This window comes from Aquarana catesbeiana, linkage group LG13 (assembly GCF_042186555.1).
Source record: "Aquarana catesbeiana isolate 2022-GZ linkage group LG13, ASM4218655v1, whole genome shotgun sequence".
Taxonomy (NCBI): Eukaryota; Metazoa; Chordata; class Amphibia; order Anura; family Ranidae; genus Aquarana; species Aquarana catesbeiana.
In genome coordinates this window covers 182,857,595-182,880,037 of record NC_133336.1, presented here as the reverse complement: position 1 = coordinate 182,880,037, position 22,443 = coordinate 182,857,595, and the positions used below count along the sequence as shown (strand labels likewise).

The window sequence follows — 22,443 nt, the reverse complement described above, 5'->3', positions numbered from 1 at the left end:
TATACGCCGATCCCCGCTAATTGTGATCTATCAGCGGCGATCGCCGCTGACATTCACATAGCGTGTCGTTTTAAATATACATATACATAGCTTCATGTAGTTTTAAATATGGCGCCGCGGAGTTCGGAGGGACTCGGCAGAGCTGAATGAACGCCACCGAGATACACATAGTCGAGTGTATTCGGCTCTTTCCGGCGCTGCTCACAGTCCTGCCCTATGATGGACATAACACAGGTCCAATGGCGGGACTGTGAGCAGCGCCGGAAAGAGCCGAATACACTCGACTATGTGTATCTCGGCGGCGTTCGTTCAGCTCTGCCGAGTCCCTCCAAACTCCGTGGCGCCATATTTAAAACTACATGAAGCTATGTATATGTCGGCGGCGGCGGCAAGCATGGACACTGGGGGCAAGGCTGCACTGACCACTGGGGCAAAGCTGCACTGGGGCAAAGCTGCACTGACAAGGCTGCAATGGACACTGGGTCAAGGCTGCACTGACACTGAAAAGGCTGCAATGACACTAACAAGGCTGCAGATGAACACTGATGAGGCTGCATTGATGGGCATTTTAATGTAAGTTTTTTTTCCTTAAACTTCCCTCCTAAAAGTTTTTTTCCTTAAAATTCTCTCCTAAACTTGGGGTGCGTGTTATACGCCGATAAATACGGTATATCTTTTGTGGCCCCCCAATGAATCTGGTATTCGTTGGGGTGGGCACAAAAGATATATACCGTATATATACCGTATTTATCGTTCCTCGGAGGGGACAGAGAGGGGGGCAGGACGAGTGCCGTCAGATTACATACAGGAGAATTTCCTGTTTACTCAGTGGATTCTGTAATAGGAAGTCCTGTCTCCTAGGCTGCTATTGGATGACTGTTCTGTCTATCATAGGAGGTGGGACTTTGTATTAACCACTTGCCAACCGCCCTATAGCCAAATGACGGCTGCAGGGCGGCTGGATAACTCTGGGATCACGTCATATGACGTGATTCCAGAAAACTGCTCCCGCGCGCCCCCTGGGGCGCGCACACGGGAACATCCGTGACCGCCGGGTCCGGAGGACCCTGCGCATCACGGATCACGGTAAACGGCCGCTTATCGCGGCCGTTTACCATGTGATCGCTCCGTCAAATGACGGAGCGATCACATGTAAACAAACCGGCGTCATGTCATGACGCCGGTTCCTCCCTCCCCTCTCTGTACCGATCGGTACAGAGGGGGAGAAATCGGATGTGAGCCGCGCTGTGGGCTGGATGTGTAGTGCCCACAGCGCAGCTCAGTGACATGTACAGTCACATCCATCCATCCCTCCATGCTCAGCCATCCCCCCCTATGCTCTGCAATGACCCTGTGCAACCCTGTGCAATACTCTGCAACCCTGTGAAATACTCTGCAATGATCCTGTGCAACCCTGTGCCATACTCCGCCATACTCCGCCATACTCCGCCATACCCCGCCATACCCCGCCATACTCCGCCATACTCCGCCATACTCTGCCATACTCTGCCATGCCCCGCCATACCCCGCCATACTCCGCCATACTCCGCCATACTCCGCCATGCCCCGCCATACCCCGCCATACTCCGCCATACCCCGCCATACCCCGCCATACTCCGCCATACTCCGCCATACCCAGCCATACTTTGCCATGCTCGGCTGTACTCGGCCTCTGTATGTGGCCAGGCTGTGGAAGTCTCACACATGTGGTATCGCCGTACTCAGGAGGAGTAGGAGAATCTATTTTGGGGTGTCATTTTTGGTATGTCGTCATACGACGTCCTTGACTTTGTGTGGGGATATCTGAATGATGCCTGCAGCTACAGGCATCATTCAGATATCATCTTTTTCAGCCGGCGATTCCCTACACCATAAGAATGATCATAGCGGCTGTTCCACTGCTTGATCATTCTTACGGGAGGCGAGAGGGGACGCCCCCCCCCTCTCCCCGCCCTCAGGTGCTTCTACAGACTCACCGCTACGATCAAAGCCAGGATCATTTTTTTTTTTTTTTTATCTCAGGCTTCCCAGCCTAAAGGTGAGATGTGGCGTCTTATTGACCCCATATCTCACTGTAAAGAGGACCTGTCATGCCATATTCCTATTACAGGGGATGTTTACATTCCTTGTAATAGAAATAAAAGTGATCAAAAATTTATTTTTTGGAAAAAAGCCCCAAACTAAAATAAATAAAGTAAAATTAACAATAAAAAAAAAAAAATAAAAAAAAATTTCCCTGTGTCCCCGTGTGCTCGCAGTCAGAAGCGAACGCATATGTAAGTTGCGCCCACATATGAAAATGGTGTTCAAACCACACATGTGAGGTATCGCTGCGATCGGTAGAGCGAGAGCAATAATTTTGGCTCTAGACCTCCTCTGTAACTCACAACATGTAACCAGTAAAATTTTTTAAAGCGTCTCCTATGGGGATTTTTAAGTAGCGAAGTTTGGCGCCATTCCACGAGCGTGTGCAATTTTGAAGGGTGACATGTTAGGTATCTATTTACTCGGCATAACTTCATTATTCACATTATGTAAAAACATTGGGCTAACTTTACTGTTTTGTTTTTTTTGAAAGCACAAAACTGTTTTTTTTTTCAAACAAAACGTGTTCGAAAAATTGCTGCGCAAATATAGTGCGAGATAAAAAGTTGCAACGACCGCCATTGTATTCTCTAGGGTCTTTGCTAAAAAAATATATATAATGTTTTGGGGTTCTATGTAATTTTCTAGCAAATAAATGATGATTTTTACATGTAGGAGAGAAATGTCAGAATTGGCCTGGGCACTCCAGAACGCCTGAAGGTGCTCCCCTGCATGTTGGGCCTCTGTATGTGGCCACGCTGTGTAAAAGTCTCACATGTGGTATCGCCATACTCGGGAGTAATAGCAGAATGTGTTTTGGGGTGTAATTTGTGGTATGCATATGCGGTGTGTGAGAAATAACCTGCTAATATGACAATTTTGTGAAAAAAAAAAAAAAAAGAAAAAAAAAATCTTGATTTTGCAAAGAATTGTGGGAAAAAATGACAACTTCAAAAAACTCATCAGGCATCTTTCTAAATACCTTGGAATGTCTTCTTTCCAAAAAGGGGTCATTTGGGGGGTATTTGTACTTTTCTGGCATTTTAGGGTCTCAAGAAGTGAGATAGGCCGTCAGTACTTCAGGTGTGATCAATTTTCAGATATTGGCACCATAGCTTGTGGACTCTATAACTTTCACAAAGACCAAATAATATACACCGATTTGGGTTATTTTTACCAAAGATATGTAGCAGTATAAATTTTGGCCAAAATATATGAAGAAAAAATTACTTATTTGCAAAATTTTATAACAGAAACGAAGAAAAATGCATTTTTTTACAGAATTTTTGGTCTTTTTTCTTTTATAGCGCAAAAAATAAAGAACCCAGCGGTGATTAAATACCACCAAAAGAAAGCTCTATTTGTGTGAAAAAAAGGATAAAAATTTCATATAGGTACAGTGTTGCATGACTGAGTAATTGTCATTCAAAGTGTGAGAGCATCGAAAGCTGAAAATTGGTCTGGTTAGGAAGGGGGTTTAAGTGCCCAGTGGTCAAGTGGTTAAAGAGGCCACCGAGTAAACAGGAGATTCTCCTGTACATAATCTGTCGGCGCTCGTCCCGGCCCTCCCTGTCCTTTGCGAGGCTGCAGATGGGCTTGGATGAGGCTGCACTGATGGCAATGGTGAAGCTGCATTTATGGCAATGGTGAGGCTGCATTCAGAGGCAGCATTTATGGCAATGGTGAGGCTGCATTTATGGCAATGGTGAGGCTGCATTCAGAGGCTGCATTTATGGCAATGGTGAGGCTGCATTCAGAGGCTGCACTGTAAGCAATGGTAAGGCTGCATTCAGAGGCTGCATTTATGGCAATGGTGAGGCTGCATTTATGGCAATGGGGAGGCTGCATTCAGAGGCTGCATTTATGGCAATGGTGAGGCTGCATTTATGGCAATGGTGAGGCTGCATTCAGAGGCTGCATTTATGGCAATGGTGAGGCTGCATTCATGGCAATGGTGAGGCTGTATTCAGAGGCTGCATTTATGGCAATGGTGAGGCTGCATTCAGAGGCTGCACTGTAAGCAATGGTAAGGCTGCATTCAGAGGCTGCATTTATGGCAATGGTGAGGCTGCATTTATGGCAATGGTGAGGCTGCATTCAGAGGCTGCATTTATGGCAATGGTGAGGCTGCATTCATGGCAATGGTGAGGCTGCATTCAGAGGCTGCATTTATGGCAATGGTAAGGCTGCATTGATGGGCACTGACCCTTATTTTGCTGCACAGTTCTTTATTTAAAATGTAACTTTTTTCCTGAATCTTTCCTCTTAAAGTGAAGGTGCGTGTTATACGCCTATAAATACGGTATATCCAACCTGTAAGACAAAGGCATAATGAGCTAGTATGCAATGGTGTGAGTGGCTGGAGCCGTGATGACATCATGCGTGGGAGTCCTCCATTCTGGCAAGGTCCGGCAGCATCCGTCTGACCTTCAGAGCGCATGCAGCTGTTGATGTCAGTGGCTGCGTGCAAGGTGAATATCTCCTAAACCATACAGGTTTGGGAGATATTAATTTTACCTACAGGTAAACCTTATTATAGGCTTAACTGTAGGTAAAAAATGTGCAAGCAGGGTATACAACTGCTTTAAGTGGTTAAACACATGTGCAGAAGATGCAAAAAACACCTCTGGCAGCGAAAAGGGTTAAAGTCAATTAAACACTTCCTGCCGGGAGGGCATACATGGACGTCCTCGCACTTCAGTGGTTATACCAGGCTGATACCTGCACCTATAGGCATCAACCCAGTATCCTTTTCTTCAGCCGGTGATTCCCTTCACCGTAAGAACAATCATAGTGGCAGTTCAGCCGCTTGATTGATCTTACAGGTGGGGGGAGGGGAAGTCCCCCCCCCTCTCCCGCTTCCCTCTGGTTCTTCTCCCTGGTCACCCGGCCATGCCATCGGTGAGCCGGACAAGGACACCACCCGCGGCAGCAGTTGACCGTAGAGATGTCCAGGGAACAGATGGTCCTTGGCCATCTCTATGACTCTTGGAGGTCTGGGTGTGACATCATAACGTCGCGCATGGATCTCCGAGAGTCATAGAGATGACCAAGGACAGTTGTAAATACTGCCATGTACTCGGCTGGAAAGCCGAGATTGTCCTGTGTTTTTTACATTTTTTTATTTTGGTCTTATTTATTTTGGAACCCACATCTCTCCATAAAGAGGACCTGTCATGCACTATTCCTATTACAAGGGATGTTTACATCCCTTGTAATAGGAATAAAAGTGATCAGAAATGAATACATTTCAAAGTGAAAGTGTAAAAAAAAACCTAAAGTGCCCTGTCCCCCTGAGCTCGCACACAGAAGCGAAAGCATATGTAGGTTGCACTTACATATGTAAACGGCATTAAATTCACACATGTGAGGTATCACCCCGAATGTTACAGCGAGAGCGATAACTCTAGCACTAGACCTCCTCTGTAACTATAAACAGGTAGCCTGTAAAAAAAAATAAAGCATTGCCTATGGAGATTTTTGAGTACCGAAGTTTGGCGTCATGCCACGAATGTGCGCAATTTTCAAGCGAGACATGTTAGGTGTCTTATTTACTTGGCTTAACTTCATCTTTCACATCATACAAAAAAATTGGGCTAACTTTACTTTTTTTTTTTTTTTTTTTAATTCATGAAACTTTTTTTTCCTAAAAAAGAAAAAGCATTTGAAAAAGCGCTGCGCAAATACAGCGTGACATAAAAAGCTGCAATGATCGCCATCTTATTCTTTAGGGTCTCTGCTAACAAAAACATATAATGTTTAGGGGTTCTGAGTAATTTTCTACCCAAAAAATTATGATTTTTAAAATGTAGGAGCGACGTGCCAGAATTGTCCTAGTATGGAAGTGGTTAAGAGAATAACCTGTGGAGGTCACATGATTCTTGTGGCCGGGAGGCGCTCCAGTCTGCAGGCTGCCAGCCATAGGCTGTAGTGCTTGCTGCGCACGCGCGTTCGTCCCAGGGCGCATGTGCATTACAGGCTCTAGCTGGAAGTTACGCACAGCTGAGTTCCGATCTCCGCCGAGAGACGGGGGGAACAGATTTTGACGGGGAAACCATTCTCGGCACAACACCGGACGTTCTCACAGGTGCAGAAGGAGAAGGCAGAGGCGTCTGCTGGCTTCATAAATGTTTAGGCCCATTGTCGCCGGTAAGAATATTACATATATAGAACAGTTCGCCCATTGAATGTACTGGAGCGCCGGGCTCGTTCACATCGGTACAGCGGGGGGTTAGATATGATAGTGGGATGCAGAGAAATCCACCTGTAGGCTGGCTCCAGCCCTCCAGCTGTTGTGGAACTACAAGTCCCATCATGCCTCACTCACTGGGAGTCCTGTCTGGTTGTCAGAGTCCCTCAATGCCTCATGGGAGTTGCAGTTCAGCAGCAGCTGGAGGGATAAAGTGAACCCCCGCAGGCCAGTTGTGCCTTCTGTAATTTCTGTATACGGTATGATGGTCCTCTGTATGTAACAGACGTCACAGTGTGTGGAGTACCATGCCCACAGCCTCTGACATCTCCTGTACCATGCCCACGGCCTCTGACATCGCCTGTACCATGCCCACGGCCTCTGACATCGCCTGTACCATGCCCACGGCCTCTGACATCTCCTGTACCATGTCCACAGTCTCTGACATCTCCTGTACCATGTCCACAGTCTCTGACATCTCCTGTACCATGTCCACAGTCTCTGACATCTCCTGTACCATGCCCACGGCCTCTGACATCGCCTGTACCATGTCCACGGCCTCTGACATCTCCTGTACCATGTCCACAGTCTCTGACATCTCCTGTACCATGTCCACAGTCTCTGACATCTCCTGTACCATGTCCACAGTCTCTGACATCTCCTGTACCATGTCCACAGTCTCTGACATCTCCTGTACCATGTCCACAGTCTCTGACATCTCCTGTACCATGTCCACGGCCTCTGACATCGCCTGTACCATGTCCACGGCCTCTGACATCTCCTGTACCATGCCCACGGCCTCTGACATCTCCTGTACCATGCCCACAGTCTCTGACATCTCCTGTACCATGCCCACAGTCTCTGACATCTCCTGTACCATGCCCACAGTCTCTGACATCTCCTGTACCATGCCCACAGCCTCTGACATCTCCTGTACCATGCCCACAGTCTCTAAGGTAGTCTGGAGAGGAGTCAAGAGTGGGAGTGCGCCGGGATGGGGGTCACGGGAGAATTCAGACATGTGCGGGCTGTGGAGAGGAGACTATAGGAAAACCAGAGCCACCAAGCTGGAGCCGACTGTCTGAGTCCTGCATGGTGCACCTGAGAGGAGGTCAGAGACAGCACCGCTAGGCCAGTCTGGGGGGGGGGGGGTCATTGATGTAAGGGGGGAGTGAATACAATAATGTAAGGGGGCACTGATATAAAGGTTTCCCTCTTACCTTAGTGTATTTTCTGCGGAAGGTGGTCTCTGGTCCCCAGAGTCCCCCTCCCCCCCCCCCATATCTGTCTTATCTATACATAATACGCTCTTTAAATGTGCATTAAAATAAATAGTTTTTTCTTTCATGAACAAGAAAATAATGACGTTATGCTGTTGGGCTTTTATAATAATGCTATGGGGCTTGTATGACATTTACTCCAGGGCTGGATTTTATTCCCAGTCCGGCCCTGGTGGAGTATACAGTATGATGGTCCTCGTATGTAACAGACAGCACAGTGCCTGAAGTGATGTGCAATTTTCCAGGATACTGATTTTCTTCCAATTTTTTGGCAATAGCGTGCTCAGAGCTGCCACATGCTGTACCTTGCATATTGTGGACCACCAGGCTCTATACCGTGCACTGTGTGTACATGCTCAGGACCTGCACACTGTGCTGTAATTTACACACCACAGACTGGCACACTCCATATGCTGCACCTGTGCATGACAAGCTTTAGACCACCACACTGTATAATCCACACCACTCCAGAACCTGTGCTGTACATTACATGCAAAGGACCACCACACTACAGAGTACTATACAGTGCTTTGAAAAAAAGTATTCGTACCCCTTGAAATGTTCCATATTTTGTCATGTTACAACCAAAAACCTAAATTTTATTTGGTTTTTAGGTGATAGACCAACACAAAGTGGCACATAGTTGTGAAGTGGAAGGAAAATGATAAATGGGTTTTCAATTTTTTTACAAATAAATATGTGAAAAGTGTGACGTACATTTGTATTCAGCCCCCTTTACTCTAATACCCCTAATAGTGGAACCAATTGCCTTCAGAAGTGTGTAATTTAAAGCAGAGCTCCACCCTAAAGTGGAACTTCCGCTTATCGGATTTCTCCGGCATAGATATCCGCAGAATCTGCATTGATTTACACCACTTCCCCCCCCCCCGCTGTCTGCTGGGAAACACACGGGTCCCAGAGACAGCAGGGACCATCCGCATTGCGCTGCGCGATTCGCGCATGCGCAGTAGGGAACCGGGATGTGAGGGCGCAAGCCTTCACTTCCCGATTCCCTTACCGAAGATGGTGGCGGCAGCACCCGAGGACCAAGAGATGGTTCGGCCTCAGGTGCCGACATCGCGGGTGCCCTGGCCAGGTAAGTGTCCATGTTTTAAAAGTCAGCAGCTGCAATACTTGTAGCTGCTGACTTTTTAAAAAAAAAAAAATATTTCGGCGGAGCTCCGCTTTAATCTCAGTAAAAATACAGCTGTGAAGCCCTCAGAGGTTTGTTAGAGAACCTTAGTGAACAAACAGCATCATAACACCAGACAGGTCAGGGATAACGTTGCGGAGAAGTTTAAAGCAGGGTTAGGTTGTAAAAAAATATCCCAAGCTTTGAACATCTCACAGAGCACTGTTCAGTCCATCATCCGAAAATGGAAAGAGTATGGCACAACTGCAAACCTACCAAGACATGGCCGTCCACCTAAACTGACAGGCCGGGCAAGGAGAGTATTAATCAGAGAAGCAGCCAAGAGGCCCATGGTAACTCTGGAGGAGCTGCAGAGATCCACAGCTCAGGTGGGAGAATCTGTCCACAGGACAACTATTAGTCGTGTTCTCCACAAATCTGGCCTTTATGGAAGAGTGGCAAGAAGAAAGCCATTGTTGAAAGAAAGCCATAAGAAGTCCTGTTTGCAGGAAGCCATGTGGGGGACACAGCAAACATGTGGAAGAAGGTGCTCTGGTCAGATGAGACCAATATTTAACTTTCTCTAGTCATCTTCCAGAACGGCACACATGATAGGCTCCTCCCTACAGTTAACACAATCAATTGACAGCTGTTTTAAGTCCCCACCTTCCCCTTGATCCTCAGTTTTTGATTTTGTTTCTCCCTGCACAGCGAAACGTGTTTTTTTTTTTTTTTTTTTTTTCCTAACCAGATGACCAAGTGTCGGATGGTAACCCTGTGAGGCAGGTATAGGCAGGCCTGGGGCTGAAATATATCCTGCGGGCTCCGGCCTTCTCACAGGTGGCCCAGAAACTGTATCAGTGATCCGGTCACTGGGGTGTGAATCCGCCACTGTTGTACACTGCTCAACATCCCTGCTTCTCAGGCTCCTTCTGTCTTCCTTCCTAAGTGGAGGACGATGGTGCGACCCCAGGAAGGTGAGGTGCTGGAGGAGACGCCGACCAGAGTGGCAGCTGAAGAGAGAGCCCAAAGAGGCACCAGTTCACTACGGTGGACAAGTGGTGCAGAGGAGCGAGTGTCTGCCCAAACCACCTCAGATGGGAAAGAGTAGAGTAAGGCATTGACCCCCCGTATATACTGACTGGTGCAGTGCAGGACACAGCCTAACCTTGCAGCTCCCTATGAGGGACAGCAGTTGGGGGGGGGAACTTTGGTGGCTATCCTCCATACGTGTGGACCATAAGGATGGAAAAGCGAGCCCGGTAGCTGTGGCAAAAGGGGAAGACGATGACAGTGAGTACTTCCCTTTGCCTTGGGAATTTAGCTGCAAAATCCCTAATACCAGCCAGATGGTTTCTGGGCATTTGAGATAATCTCCCCTGGGGTCTGGATACAAATAGCCCAGAAGCTTCTGCTAAAACCACCAGCCACAGCTCCCTCTTACACCAGAGACGCTTTGGTTATCGGAACAGTAGGTTTCCAGCCTCTCTTTATAAGCCCGATTGTAGTAGGGTGAATATAGCGAAGAGGGGATACCTGGTAGATAAAGTTTTTCTTAGAGGCCAGGTATACCACTGAACTAGTTATTAAAGGAGCGTTGACTGTGCATTGGTTGTCAGGAACCTGCAGGGTTCAGGAGTAAGCTCCCCTGGTCAGAAGGTGCACTACAATCCCTGGCAAAAATTATGGAATCACCAGTCCCTGAGGATGTTCCTTCAGTTGTTTATTGTTGTAGAAAAAAAGCAGATCACAGACATGGCCAAAAACTAAAGGCATTTCAAATGGCAACTTTCTGGCTTTAAGAAATACTAAAAGAAATCAAGAAAAATAATTGTGGTGGCCAGTAACAGTTAGATTTATAGAACAAGCACAGGGAATAAATTATGGAATCCCTCAATTCTGAGGAAAAAATTATGGAATCGCCCTGTAAATTTTCATTACAAACACTAACACCTGCATCAGATTAAATCTGCTTGTTAGTATGTAGGTAAAGAGGGTAAATCATCACGCAGTGTTACACAAGATGTTGGTTGTTCACAGTCGGCTGTGTCTAAAACATGGACCAAATACAAACAACATGGGAAGGTGGTTAAAGGCAAGCATACTGGTAGACCAAGGAAGACATCAAAGCGTCAAGACAGTAATAGCTCGGATTGTGAGTAACTTGGTTAACGAGCGTTTTGCAATACGAGCTATTACTTTTAAAAAATCCTGACTCGGTTTGCGAGTTTGTCTTGCAAAACGAGCAGGATTCAAGTCTCTGCGGTGTGCAGTACCGCTTTTGGCCAGAGGTGCAGAAGCGCCGGTGACGCTCGGAGCCGCTCAGATGCACGTGGAAATACTCGGAAATACTCAGTTCCCGAGTGTTTCCGAACCTCTCCGATGGTTTCCAAGTGCATCTGAGAGGTCTCCGAGTATTTCCGAGTCTCTCCGGTGCCCCCCACCTCTGGCCAAATGCAGTACTGCATACAATAGAAGTCAACGTGGAATGCATTATCTTCATTTCCATTGACTTCTATGGGGAAACTCGCTTTGATATGCGAGTGCATTGCATTACAAGCATTCTCCTGGAATGGAATATGCTCGTAATCCAAGGTTCCACTGTACAGTATATCTCTTCTGTCTGTTAATCTCAGAGTAGATTAGAGATTTTGCTCCCTAACCATATAGTTGGTTATTTATATTTACCACTGCATAGAGGTATTTTAAGAATAAATTGCCTTTAAAAAAAAAAAAAAAACTTTTACATATTAACCACTTGACCACTGGGCATTTAAACCCCCTTCCTAACCAGACCAATTTTCAGCTTTCGGTGCTCTCACATTTTGAATGACAATTAGTCAGTCATGCAACACTGTACCCATATGAAATTTTTGTCCTTTTTTCACACAAATAGAGCTTTCTTTTGGTGGTATTTAATCACCGTTGGGTTTTTGATTTTTTTGCGCTATAAAAGAAAAAATACTGAAAATGTTTCTTTGTTTCTGTTATAAAATTTAGCAAATTAGTAATTTTTCTTCATAAATTTTAGCCAAAATTTATACTGCTACATATCTTTGGTAAAAAGAAGTACAAATTGGTGCATATTATTTGGTCTTTGTGGAAGTTATAGAGTCCACAAGCTATGGTGCCAATATCTGAAAATTGATCACACCTGAAGTACTGACAACCTATCTAATTTCTTGAGACCCTAAAATGCCAGAAAAGTACAAATACCCCCCAAATGACCCCTTTTTGGAAAGAAGACATTCCAAGGTATTTAGAAAGATGCATGGTGAGTTTTTTGAAGTTGTCATTTTTTCACACAATTCTTTGCAAAATCATTTTTTTTTCACAAAATTGTCATATTAGCAGGTTATTTCTCACACACCGCATATGCATACCACAAATTACACCCCAAAACACATTCTGCTATTACTTCTGAATATGGCGATACCACATGTGTGAGACTTTTATACAGCATGGCCACATACAGAGGCCCAACATGCAGGGAGCACCTTCAGGCGTTTTGGAGCACCCAGGTCAATTCTGACATTTCTCTCCTACATGTAAAAATCATATTTGCTAGAAAATTACATAGAACCCCAAAACATTATATAGGTTTTTTTTTAGCAAAGACCCCAGAGAATACAATGGCGGTTGTTGCAACTTTACACGGTATTTGCGCAGCAATTTTTCGAACACTTTTTTTTTTTTTTTGGAAAAAAAAGTTTTGTGCTTTAAAAAAAAAAAAAACAGTAAAGTTAGCCCAATGTTTTTGCATAATGTGAAAGATGAAGTTACGCCGAGAAAATAGATACCTAACATGTCACCCTTCAGAATTGCACACGCTCGTGGAATGGCTCCCAACTTCGCTACTTAAAAATCCCCATAGGCGACGCTTTAAAATTTTGCTCTCGCTCTGCCGATTGATCGATACCTCACATGTGTGGTTTGAACACCGTTTTCATATGTGGGTGGGACTTACGTATGCGTTCGCTTCTGCATGCGAGCACATGGGGACAGGGGCGCTTTAAATTTATTTTAATTTTTTTTTTTTTATTTTAGTTTGACACTTTTTTCCAAAAAATACATTTTTGATCACTTTTATTCCTATTACAAGGAATGTAAACATCCCTTGTAATAGGAGTATGGCATGACAGGTCCTCTTTACAGTGAGATATGGGGTCAATAAGACCCCACATCTCACCTCTAGGCCGGGAAGCCTGAAATAATAAAAAAAAGAAAAAAAAAATCCTGGCTTCGATCGTAGCGGTGAGTCGGTAGAAGCAGCGGAGGGCGGGGGGACATCCCCTCTCGCCTCCCGTAAGAATGATCAAGCAGTGGAACAGCCACTATGATCGTTCTCATGGTGTAGGGAATCGCCGGCTGAAAAAGCTGATATCTGAATGATGCCTGTAGCTGCACCCATCATTCAGATATCCCCACACAAATTCAAGGACGTCATATGATGGCGGGCGGAAAGTGGTTAAAACGTTTGTGTTAAAAAAAAAGTTGTCCATTTATACAATATTTCTAGCAAATAGCATGTACATGCCAAAAATGACACCCCTCCTACTCCTCCTGAGTACGGCGATACCATGTGTGAGACTTCCACAGCCTGGCCACATACAGAGGCCGAGTACAGCCGAGCATGGCTGGGTATGGCAGAGTATTGCAGAGTATGGCTGGGTATCACCAAGTATTGCAGGGTATTGCTGAGCATGGAGGGATGGCTGAGCATGGATGTGACTGCAATTGTCACAGAGCAGTGCTGTGGGCACTACAGATCCAGCCCACAGCACTGCTGCCATCCGATCCCTCCCCCTCTCCTCTCAAACTGTACCGATCGGTACACAGAGGGGAGAGAGGAACGGGCGTCATGAGATGACGCCGGTTTGTTTACATGTGATCGCTCTGTCATTTGATAACGTTTGTTGTTTGTAAAGGCTCGCTTTAAAACAATAAAAAATAAAATAATCACTTTAAGTACGGCTGAAATGTTTTGCATCAAATATCTATTTTATATCATAATAATTTTTTGTCTTTCAGTCCTGCTGCTGGCCAGTTTCGGCCATGCCATCTTCCCAGATGTGGAGAAAGACCCATGCGTCAATCTGATTTTCTGTACATTGAGGTCGCAGAATAATTACTGTGAGTTTTATCGTGGTTCAGACTTTGTACTGGAAGTGGACAGAAATAGATGGAATGTTGCCGATGAGCTAAAGAACAGGTCCATCGTCCACAAATATGGTGACTATGGGTGTGCGACCATCAGAAACCTGCGAGAGAGTGACGCTGGGTACTACACGTTGCATATCTCCAAAGAGGATGGGATACGTCACTTGAGACAGACCTTTTCACTGAGTAAGTGAACTTGCATCTTTTCCATCCTGTGATCTTATAAGTAATCCCCCCCCCCCCCCATTTCTGGGGTGCAGTAGTGTTTTTTTTTTTTTTGTATCAAAGTTGAACTCCAGGCAGATATAAAAGGTGCAAATAAATGCAGATGTGTAATCATTTAAACGTAACCCCAGGTTTACTTTCACGTTAAAGCAGAGGTTCACACAAAAATGGAACCTCCGCTTTTCGGAACCCCCTCCCCTCTGGTGTCACATTTTGCACCTTACAGGGGGGAGCGGGGTGCAGATACCTGTATAATACAGGTATTTGCACCCACTTCCGGGCATAGACTCCTCCTATGCCTCTTACCGCCACCCCCCCCCCCCCCCCCCCCGCTGTCTGCTGGGAAACACACGGGTCCCAGAGACCGCAGGGACCATCCAGATTGCGCTGCGCGACTCGCGCATGCACAGTAGGGAACCGGGAAGTGAAGCCGCAACGCTTCGCTTACTGATTTCCTCACGGAGGATAGTAGTCAAAAGCTGCAGTATTTTGTAGCTGCTGACTTAAAATTTTTTTTGGGGGGGGGAACCTCCACTTTAGTCTGAGCCAAGCTGGCCCAGACAGCCAATTTCCGGTACTAATTGCTGCACCCACTGTCAGTGCTGTACAAACTGTATGTAGCATCAGTTATCATTATACAACATTTATATAGCACCAACAGTGTGTGCAGCACTTTACAGAATGGAAGCAGACATTACAGTCACAATCCAATGCAAGAGGAATCGGAGGGCCCTGCTTGTATTGAATTGAATTGTATTGTACCTGTAATGTCTGCCTCCATTTTGTAAAGCACTGAGCAAACTGTTGGTCTATATAAATGTTTTATAATAACTGATGCTGCATACATTTTATACAGCACTGACAGCGGGTGCAGCATTAGTAAAGGAAGTAGTTTTGTTTGGGCTAGCTTAACTCAAATGAGCTATTTAACCCCCTTGGAGCTGGCTGGTTTGGAATGCCAGGAGGCAGGACTTATGGTCATGTGACCACTGATTGGCTGTCACATGATCCGAAAGCTTCTGATTGCAAGCAGTGATTGAGAGCTTTCTGTTAGCCACCGGTAATTGTGCCAGGAGCACACCGGGGACATGCTCTCAGCACAGCTCTATTGGAACCATTGCACGCAAATATGCTGCCACTCTGCACCAAGACCACTCTGCGCCGAGAAGCCGCATATTTGCGCGTCTAATTGTTTGTTGTTATTTCCAGGTTGAGAAAGATGGGAGCATCTTATAGGAGGTTATACATGGCTGGAGTTGGTGCTGTTTGCAGGTTGAGGAGGATGGGAGTATGTTCTACAAGGATATACAGTGTCTCACAAAAGTCAGTATACCCCTCACATTTTTGTAAATATTTTATTCTATCTTTTCATGTGACAACACTGAAGAAATGACACTTTGCTACAATGTAAAGTAGTGAGTGTAAACTTGCTGTCCCCTCAAAATAACTCAACACACAGCCATTAATGTCTAAACTACTGGCAACAAAAGTGAGTACACCCCTAAGTGAAAATGTCCAGATTGGGCCCAAAGTGTCAATATTTTGTGTGACCACCATTATTTTACAGCACTGCCTTAACCTTCTTGGGCATGGAGTTCACCAGAGCTTCACAGATTGCCATTGGAGTCCTCTTCCACTCCTCCATGACGACATCACGGAGCTGGTGGATGTTAGAGACCTTGCGCTCCTCCACCTTCCATTTGAGGATGCTCCACAGATGCTCAATAGGGTTTAGCTCTGGAGACATGCTTGGCCAGTCCATCACCTTTACCCTCAGCTTATTTAGCAAGGCAGTGGTCGTCTTGGAGATGTGTTTGGGGTCGTTATCATGTTGGAATACTGCCCTGCGGCCCAGTCTCCGAAGGGAGGGGATCATACTCTGCCTCAGTATGTCACAGTACATGTTGGCATTCATGGTTCCCTCAATGAACTGTAGCTCCCCAGTGCCGGCAACTCTCATGCAGCCCCAGAAAATGACACTCCCACCACCATGCTTCACTGTAGGCAAGACACACTTGCCTGGTTGCCGCCACACACGCTTGACACAATCTGAACCAAATAAGTTTATCTTGGTCTCATCAGACCACAGGACATGGTTCCAGTAATCCATGTCCTTAGTCTGCTTGTCTTTCAGCAAACTGCGGGCTTTCTTGTGCGTTATGTTTAGAAGAGGCTTCATTCTGGGATGACAGCCATGCAGACCAATTTCATGAACTGTGTGGCGTATGGTCTGAGCACTGACAGGCGCACCCCCCACCCTTTCAACCTCTGCAGCAATGCTGGCAGCACTCGTACGTCTATTTTCCCAAAGACGGCAGTTCTGAGGCACAACAACAGCAGCACTAACTGGATGTCAAATTTACTACCTTGAGGCTTTCCATTTAGCTTCTACAGTACAACAAGGTCTAGAACAGCTCAATAAGGTAGGCCTCTACCCTACAGCAGACAATGGTCATCACTTCGAAAGAGAGCAGAAAATCCATCTCTGCTGAATTGGTTGCAATAAACGAATTAAAAAAAAAAAAAAAAAAAAGCTTTAGAACCTCCATGACAACCTCCAAGCCTCCTAACACCCAGAGAAACACTATTGCCTGCCCCTAGGACAGGGATATGCAATTAGCGGACCTCCAGCTGTTTCAAAACTACAAGTCCCATCATGCCTCTGCCTCTAGGTGTCATGCTTGTGGTTGTCAGAGTCTTGCTATGCCTCATGGGAATTGTAGTTCTGCAACAGCTGGAGGTCCGCTAATTGCATATCCCTGCCCTAGGACGACAACCCAAAACTCTTCTCCATCTGACTCCACCATAAATGGAACTTTTGAAACAAAGCGCATGCCCACTGCAAATCCCATCTCATGCAAGTTCCCATTTCTTCCCAAACTGGGGTCGATTTACTAAAACTGGAGTGTGCAAAATCTGGTGTGCAGCTGTGCTCAGTAGCCAGTCGGCTTCAAACTTCAGCTTTATTGGCTCAGGCAGCAGAAAGAGTCATTGGCTCCTACTGCTGTCAGTCACAGCCTGTGAGGAGGGAGCGGAGCTGGACCTCTGTGTGTGTGTGTGTGTGTGTGTGTGTGTGTGTGTGTGTGTGTGTGTGTGTGTGTACACACACACACACACATACGTCCAGCTCATAGCAAGAGGCTTCCTATGGGGCACTCGGCAAAGTGGAGGAGCCAGAGTGCCGGTGGGGGAACCCAGAAGAGGAGGATTGGAACTGCTTCTACCAAAACATTTTTTACCTTAATACAAGTAATGCATTAAGGGAAAAAATTAGGGCTGGGGAAATGAAAGATTAATTCCTCGATTAATCGTTAATTTTTGGATCAGTCAAAGTTCTTTTGATCCGTACTCACCTCTTCGCCGGCTTCCGGGTCTTTAGGGAGTTCCGTCGGAAATCCGGTGACGTCACGGACATCGACGTCACTGGACTCCTCCCCCCTTCCCCAAATGCCTCCGTCTGCTAATGAAGGGAAGGGGGGGAGGAGTCCTTTGACATCGATGTCAGTGACGTCACCGGACAGCCTGGACAGTGATGGTAAATATAGATGTGGTTAACTGGGATCATTCAGTGAGCTAAGTGTAGGCAAATTTGATAACCTCCGTTTTTAACATTGTTGTCCTTAAAGTGGTGTTCCAGGCAAAATTATAATTTTTAAATAAAAATACCCCTATAATACACAAGCCTAACGTATTCTAGTAAAGTTAGTCTGTAAACTAAGGTCTGTTTTGTCAGTTTATAGCAGTAGTTTGTCATTTTATAAAGTTACAGCAGGCCGTGGCCATCTTAAGTGTGGGCATCTGAAGCCAGACTGTATTTCTTCCTGGATCTCATCCTTGCAGATCTCGCACATGCTCAGTGCAGCACAAGCAGTGTAATAGGTTTCAGGTCAGGTTTCCATAGCAACGGCAGTGTCAGAGGAAGATGCCGCCCCTTTCCAGAAGGCATTGCAAACAGGAAATTATGCGATGGGCCGTGGCCAGGGAGGAGGAAGTGAAAAATGACAGCAGATATACAGTAGGTGCTGAGAAAAAAAAAAAAAAAAAATATATATATATATCCAATTCGTTTACAGTGCACAGTTTAGTGAGGGATGCTGAAGAGTTGTAAAAGTGGGTGGAACTCCACTTTAACTTAGAGGCTGATAAGCTGTGATATTTTTGCCGTGTGGATCAGCTTCTGCTGTTGCCATGATGGCGGCGCTTGCTACAGTTTGAATTTAAAACGTATTTGTGTGAACTGTGAAGTTAAGTCATGGATTGTGGAAACTAACTAGTGTCGGGTAATTGTACGTAGTGTATACCACATTTACCACTGACTAATGCAGAGTTGCAATGCAAGGAGATCAGCTAAAAGTAGTTGGATCTGTATGTGCGTTAATGATTAATCGAACACGAAAATTTTAATCAGTAACAGCCCTAGAAAAAATGTTTTAGGCTTTAGAGCAGGAGTGCCCAACTGCTGGCCCACGGGCCACATTTTATTGGGATTTTATGTGTTAAACCAACATAAAGTGGCACATAATTGTGAAGTGGAAAGAAAATGATTAAATGGTTTTCAAGATATTTTTACAGATATGTGAAAAACGTGGAGTGCATTTGTATTCAGCCCCCCTGAGTCAATACTTTGGAAAACCACCTTTCGCTGTAATTACAGCAACAAGTCTTTTTGGGGATGTCTTTACCATCTAAAAGAGCTATAAACAAAAAGTGACAATTTTGGGGGGAAAAAAACAACAATTTTTCTACTTTTTGCTATAATAAATATCCAAATTAAAAAAAAAAAAAAAATTCATCAGTTTAGGCCGCTATGTATTCTTCTACATATTTTTGGTAAAAAAAAATCGCAATAAGCGTATATTGATTGGTTTGCGCAAAAGTTTTAGCTTCTACAAAATAGGGGCTAGATTTTATGGGAAACTTTATTTATTATTTTTTCTAGTAATGACGGTGATCAGATTTTTAGCAGGACTGTGGCGGACAGATCAGACACTTGACATTTATACAGTGCATCGGGTTCCCCGCCTTGCATCGGGCGCGTGTCTGCTATGGCTCTTAAAGTAGCTGACCTACAGGTACGGCAATTCTGGGGAATGAGCCAACTTTTGGCCAGCGGCTGGTCCGCAACTGGTTAAAGAAGTCCGTCCATATATAGGTGCATGAAAGCAAATGTGACATCCACGCACCGAATCTTCCAGTGTATGATCACTCTGTCACCAAGTGAATTACAGACTCTCCAGAAACACAGCTACAGTGAATGTAGCAGCAACAACAGCCGATCGCTCTCTCCTTGTTCCAGCACAATGACAGTCACACCAGCTCTGGTTTTCCTTCCCGCACATTTTAACAGTACCATGTCAGTAGAACTCAAAGGAAGCCAGACAGGGAATAGCTATAGTGTAGTGTATTAATCCAACACGCATACAACTCAGCCTGCCCCCCTCTCTTTTTACTGGATGTGATTGACAGCAGAAGGAGCCCATGGCACCTACTGCTGTCCTCTGAGCCTACGAGGAGAGAGAGCTGGATTGAGATGGGGCTCAGGTAAGTATAATGGGGGAGGAAGGAGTGGCATACACAGTTTGTTACTTTAATGCGGAGAGTACATTAAAGCAGAGTTCCAACAAAAAAAAATAAAAAATTAAAAGTCAGCAGCTACAAATACTGCAGATGCTGACTTTTAATAATCGGACACTTACCTGTCCAGGGATACGGCGGAACGAAGCCCCGCTCGTCTCCCCCCTCCTCTCTGCTGCGCCGGCATTGTCACTGTGGGCGCTCGGCTGTGCCTCCACTGCATATGTGCGAGCCGCGCTGCGACTGGCCGGGCAATCATCTGAGACCTGTGATGTGCCCCAGATGATTGCTGAGAGGGAGGGGGGAGAGGTGAACTTACTTGAGGTGCCCCGTGAGGAAGTGGGAGCTGAAACCCCGCTCCCCCCCCCCCCCCCAAATGTGGCATGTCAGGAGGTCGCCTTCCCTTTAAAGCGGAAGTTCCATTTTTGGGTGGAACTCCGCTTTGGGGTAAAAATCTGCTACCTTTTTAGCACTACTTTTTTAACAATTTTTTTTTTTTTTGTAGTTTTAAGCACATTTCTTATTTTGAAGAGCACTGTATTAGTGCATTATGCACTTTATGCCTATTGTGGAGTATTAATTGATTCACAATTTGATATTTTTATATTGGTACTGCAAAAATCTTTATTTCAGTCTATATAAGTACACTTCAAAAGATCTGTATTATTTCCGAAGTCTTATACTTCCCCGTCTTTCTCCTAGGTGAAAGTGTCCTCAAATGCCTACTCAATGTTAGTCATTTCGATGTGAACACGTCCAGGATTGATGTCGGTCTGCCGATCTACAGGAGAAAAAATGACACTGAGCTGCCTGAAGCACTGCAACTGACTGCTGTGAATGGCAAAATACCAGGAGATTACAGTTTGGCCTTCGTGGTCACAGCACAGGATGTAGCCAGTGAGAAGTCTATGGATGTCACCACACCAACAGGTGAGAGGTCTGCTGAAACAAAACCCAATGATGTTCTCTACTTGTTCTACCTATAGGGCAATTGAAGTGTCTGCAAAAATTATTTATTTACATCATGCTGCAAAAAATGTGTGATTTATATAATGTGTGTAAAATAAATAAATTGCAGTGTGTACTACGCACAAGTCTGGCAATGTTGTCGCAGGGAGTGATAACAGCTATAGAACCAAGAGATTCTGCTCTCACACATAACGGATCCGGTCCGAACTCCTTTCCCCATGCTGTTCCCTGTGTGAGAGCAGCAATCTCTTGGTTCTATAGCTGTTATCACTCCCTGTGACAACATCGCCAGACTTGTGCGTAGTACACTCTGCAATTTTTTTTTTCTGTTCAACCCAGCGTTGAACGAAAAAAAAAACTCTCAACTCTGGTCGGAGCCACTGTACTAACGATTCAATGTTAGTACAGCGATCTCCCCTGCTGAGCTGTTGAGTCCCGACAGGGGAATGCCCCCCTCCTGCCAGACATCATCACCAGACTTCTGTCTAGTACACACTGAGTTTTTTTCCATTTAACCCAACAGTTAGTACAGCGATCTCCGCCGAGCTGTTGTGTTCTGAGGGGGGACAGCCCCCTGACAGAACACTCCGATCAGTGCCAAGCTGGCTTCTGTGGGACCGGCTGCTTTACACACAGGCCAAATGGCTTTTATAAAATTATTTCAGGGGCAGCTGTTTGGAAACCATTTTCTATTTATGTGGAAGTGTCATATTATCATAAAATCCCTATGGGCAAAACATATTAGTCTACAGCTTGACCTTCTCTTTTTTTTTTTTTTTTTTTTTTTTTTTTTTTTTTTTTGCATGTCATTGACTCCTTTTTTAAAAGATTCAGGAGAATGTAAAGTGGTTCAAAAGGCAGAATTTTTTTTTTTTTTTTTTACCTTAAAGCGGAGTTCCACCCAAAAATGGAACTTCAGCTTATCCGCTCTCCCCCTCCGGTGTCACATGGGGCACCTTTCAGGGGGGAGAGGGGAGCAGATACCTGTCTAATATACATCGCTGCAGAATCTGCGGCGATCTATGCTATGTCCGGCCCCTCCTCTGTCCCCCCCGCTGTCTTCTGGGAGACACAGGTCCCAGAAGACAGGGACCAGTCAGGACACACAGCGCGACTCGCGCATGCGCAGTAGGGAACCAGGCTGTGAAGCCGCAAGGCTTCACTTCCTGTTTCCCTTACTGAAGATGCCGGCGCCTCCACCCGGAGCCGTGGGAGGACACCGCGGGCACCCTGGACAGGTAAGTGTCCTTACTTTAAAAGTCAGCAGCTGCAGTATTTGTAGCTGCTGACTTTAATTTTTTTTTTTTTTTTTGGCGGAACTCCGCTTTAATGCAATCTCTGCATTAAGGTAAAGATCCTTCTGTATGCTGCTGCTCCTCCCAAGCCCCCCCCCTCCCCCTCAAATACTTGCCTGAGCCTGATCTGGATCCAGCGCTGTGCCTGAGAGCAACCGCCCTCTCTCCATCTCTCCCTCTGTGGGCAGAGAGGCAGAAGAGGGACCCATTGGCTCCTGCTGCTGTCAATCACAGAGAAGTAAAATGAAAACACGTGCAGCGCTGGAGATGTCAAATATACAATAACTGACATATAAGTGTGAAACAAACACACATACAAGTGCAGAAAGTGTAATAAAAAATATATAAATAATATATATAGATGGTCAAATGTCCATATATGAAATATGAAATGGCAAAAAATATATATAAAAAGAAAAAAAGTCCACATGTGCAGTATCAAATGGTGAAGGAATATCTCCTCAATTTCCAATCAGAAGGTGAGCATCAAGGGACGTGTAGATTATTCAATAGGAAAAGGTACCCTTACCAGAT

General features: G+C 45.4%; 1 protein-coding gene across 1 annotated transcript in view; it reads left to right on the top strand.

The window, feature by feature from the left end:
- LOC141116616 (uncharacterized) overlaps nucleotides 1–22,443 on the top strand; it is a 56,968-nt gene that overhangs the window by 14,876 nt on the left and 19,649 nt on the right. The window contains exons 3-4 of the mRNA XM_073609009.1: nucleotides 13,718–14,032; nucleotides 20,348–20,575. Of these exons, the coding sequence (XP_073465110.1) occupies nucleotides 13,718–14,032; nucleotides 20,348–20,575 (543 nt within the window). The remainder of the gene's footprint in view (nucleotides 1–13,717; nucleotides 14,033–20,347; nucleotides 20,576–22,443) is intronic.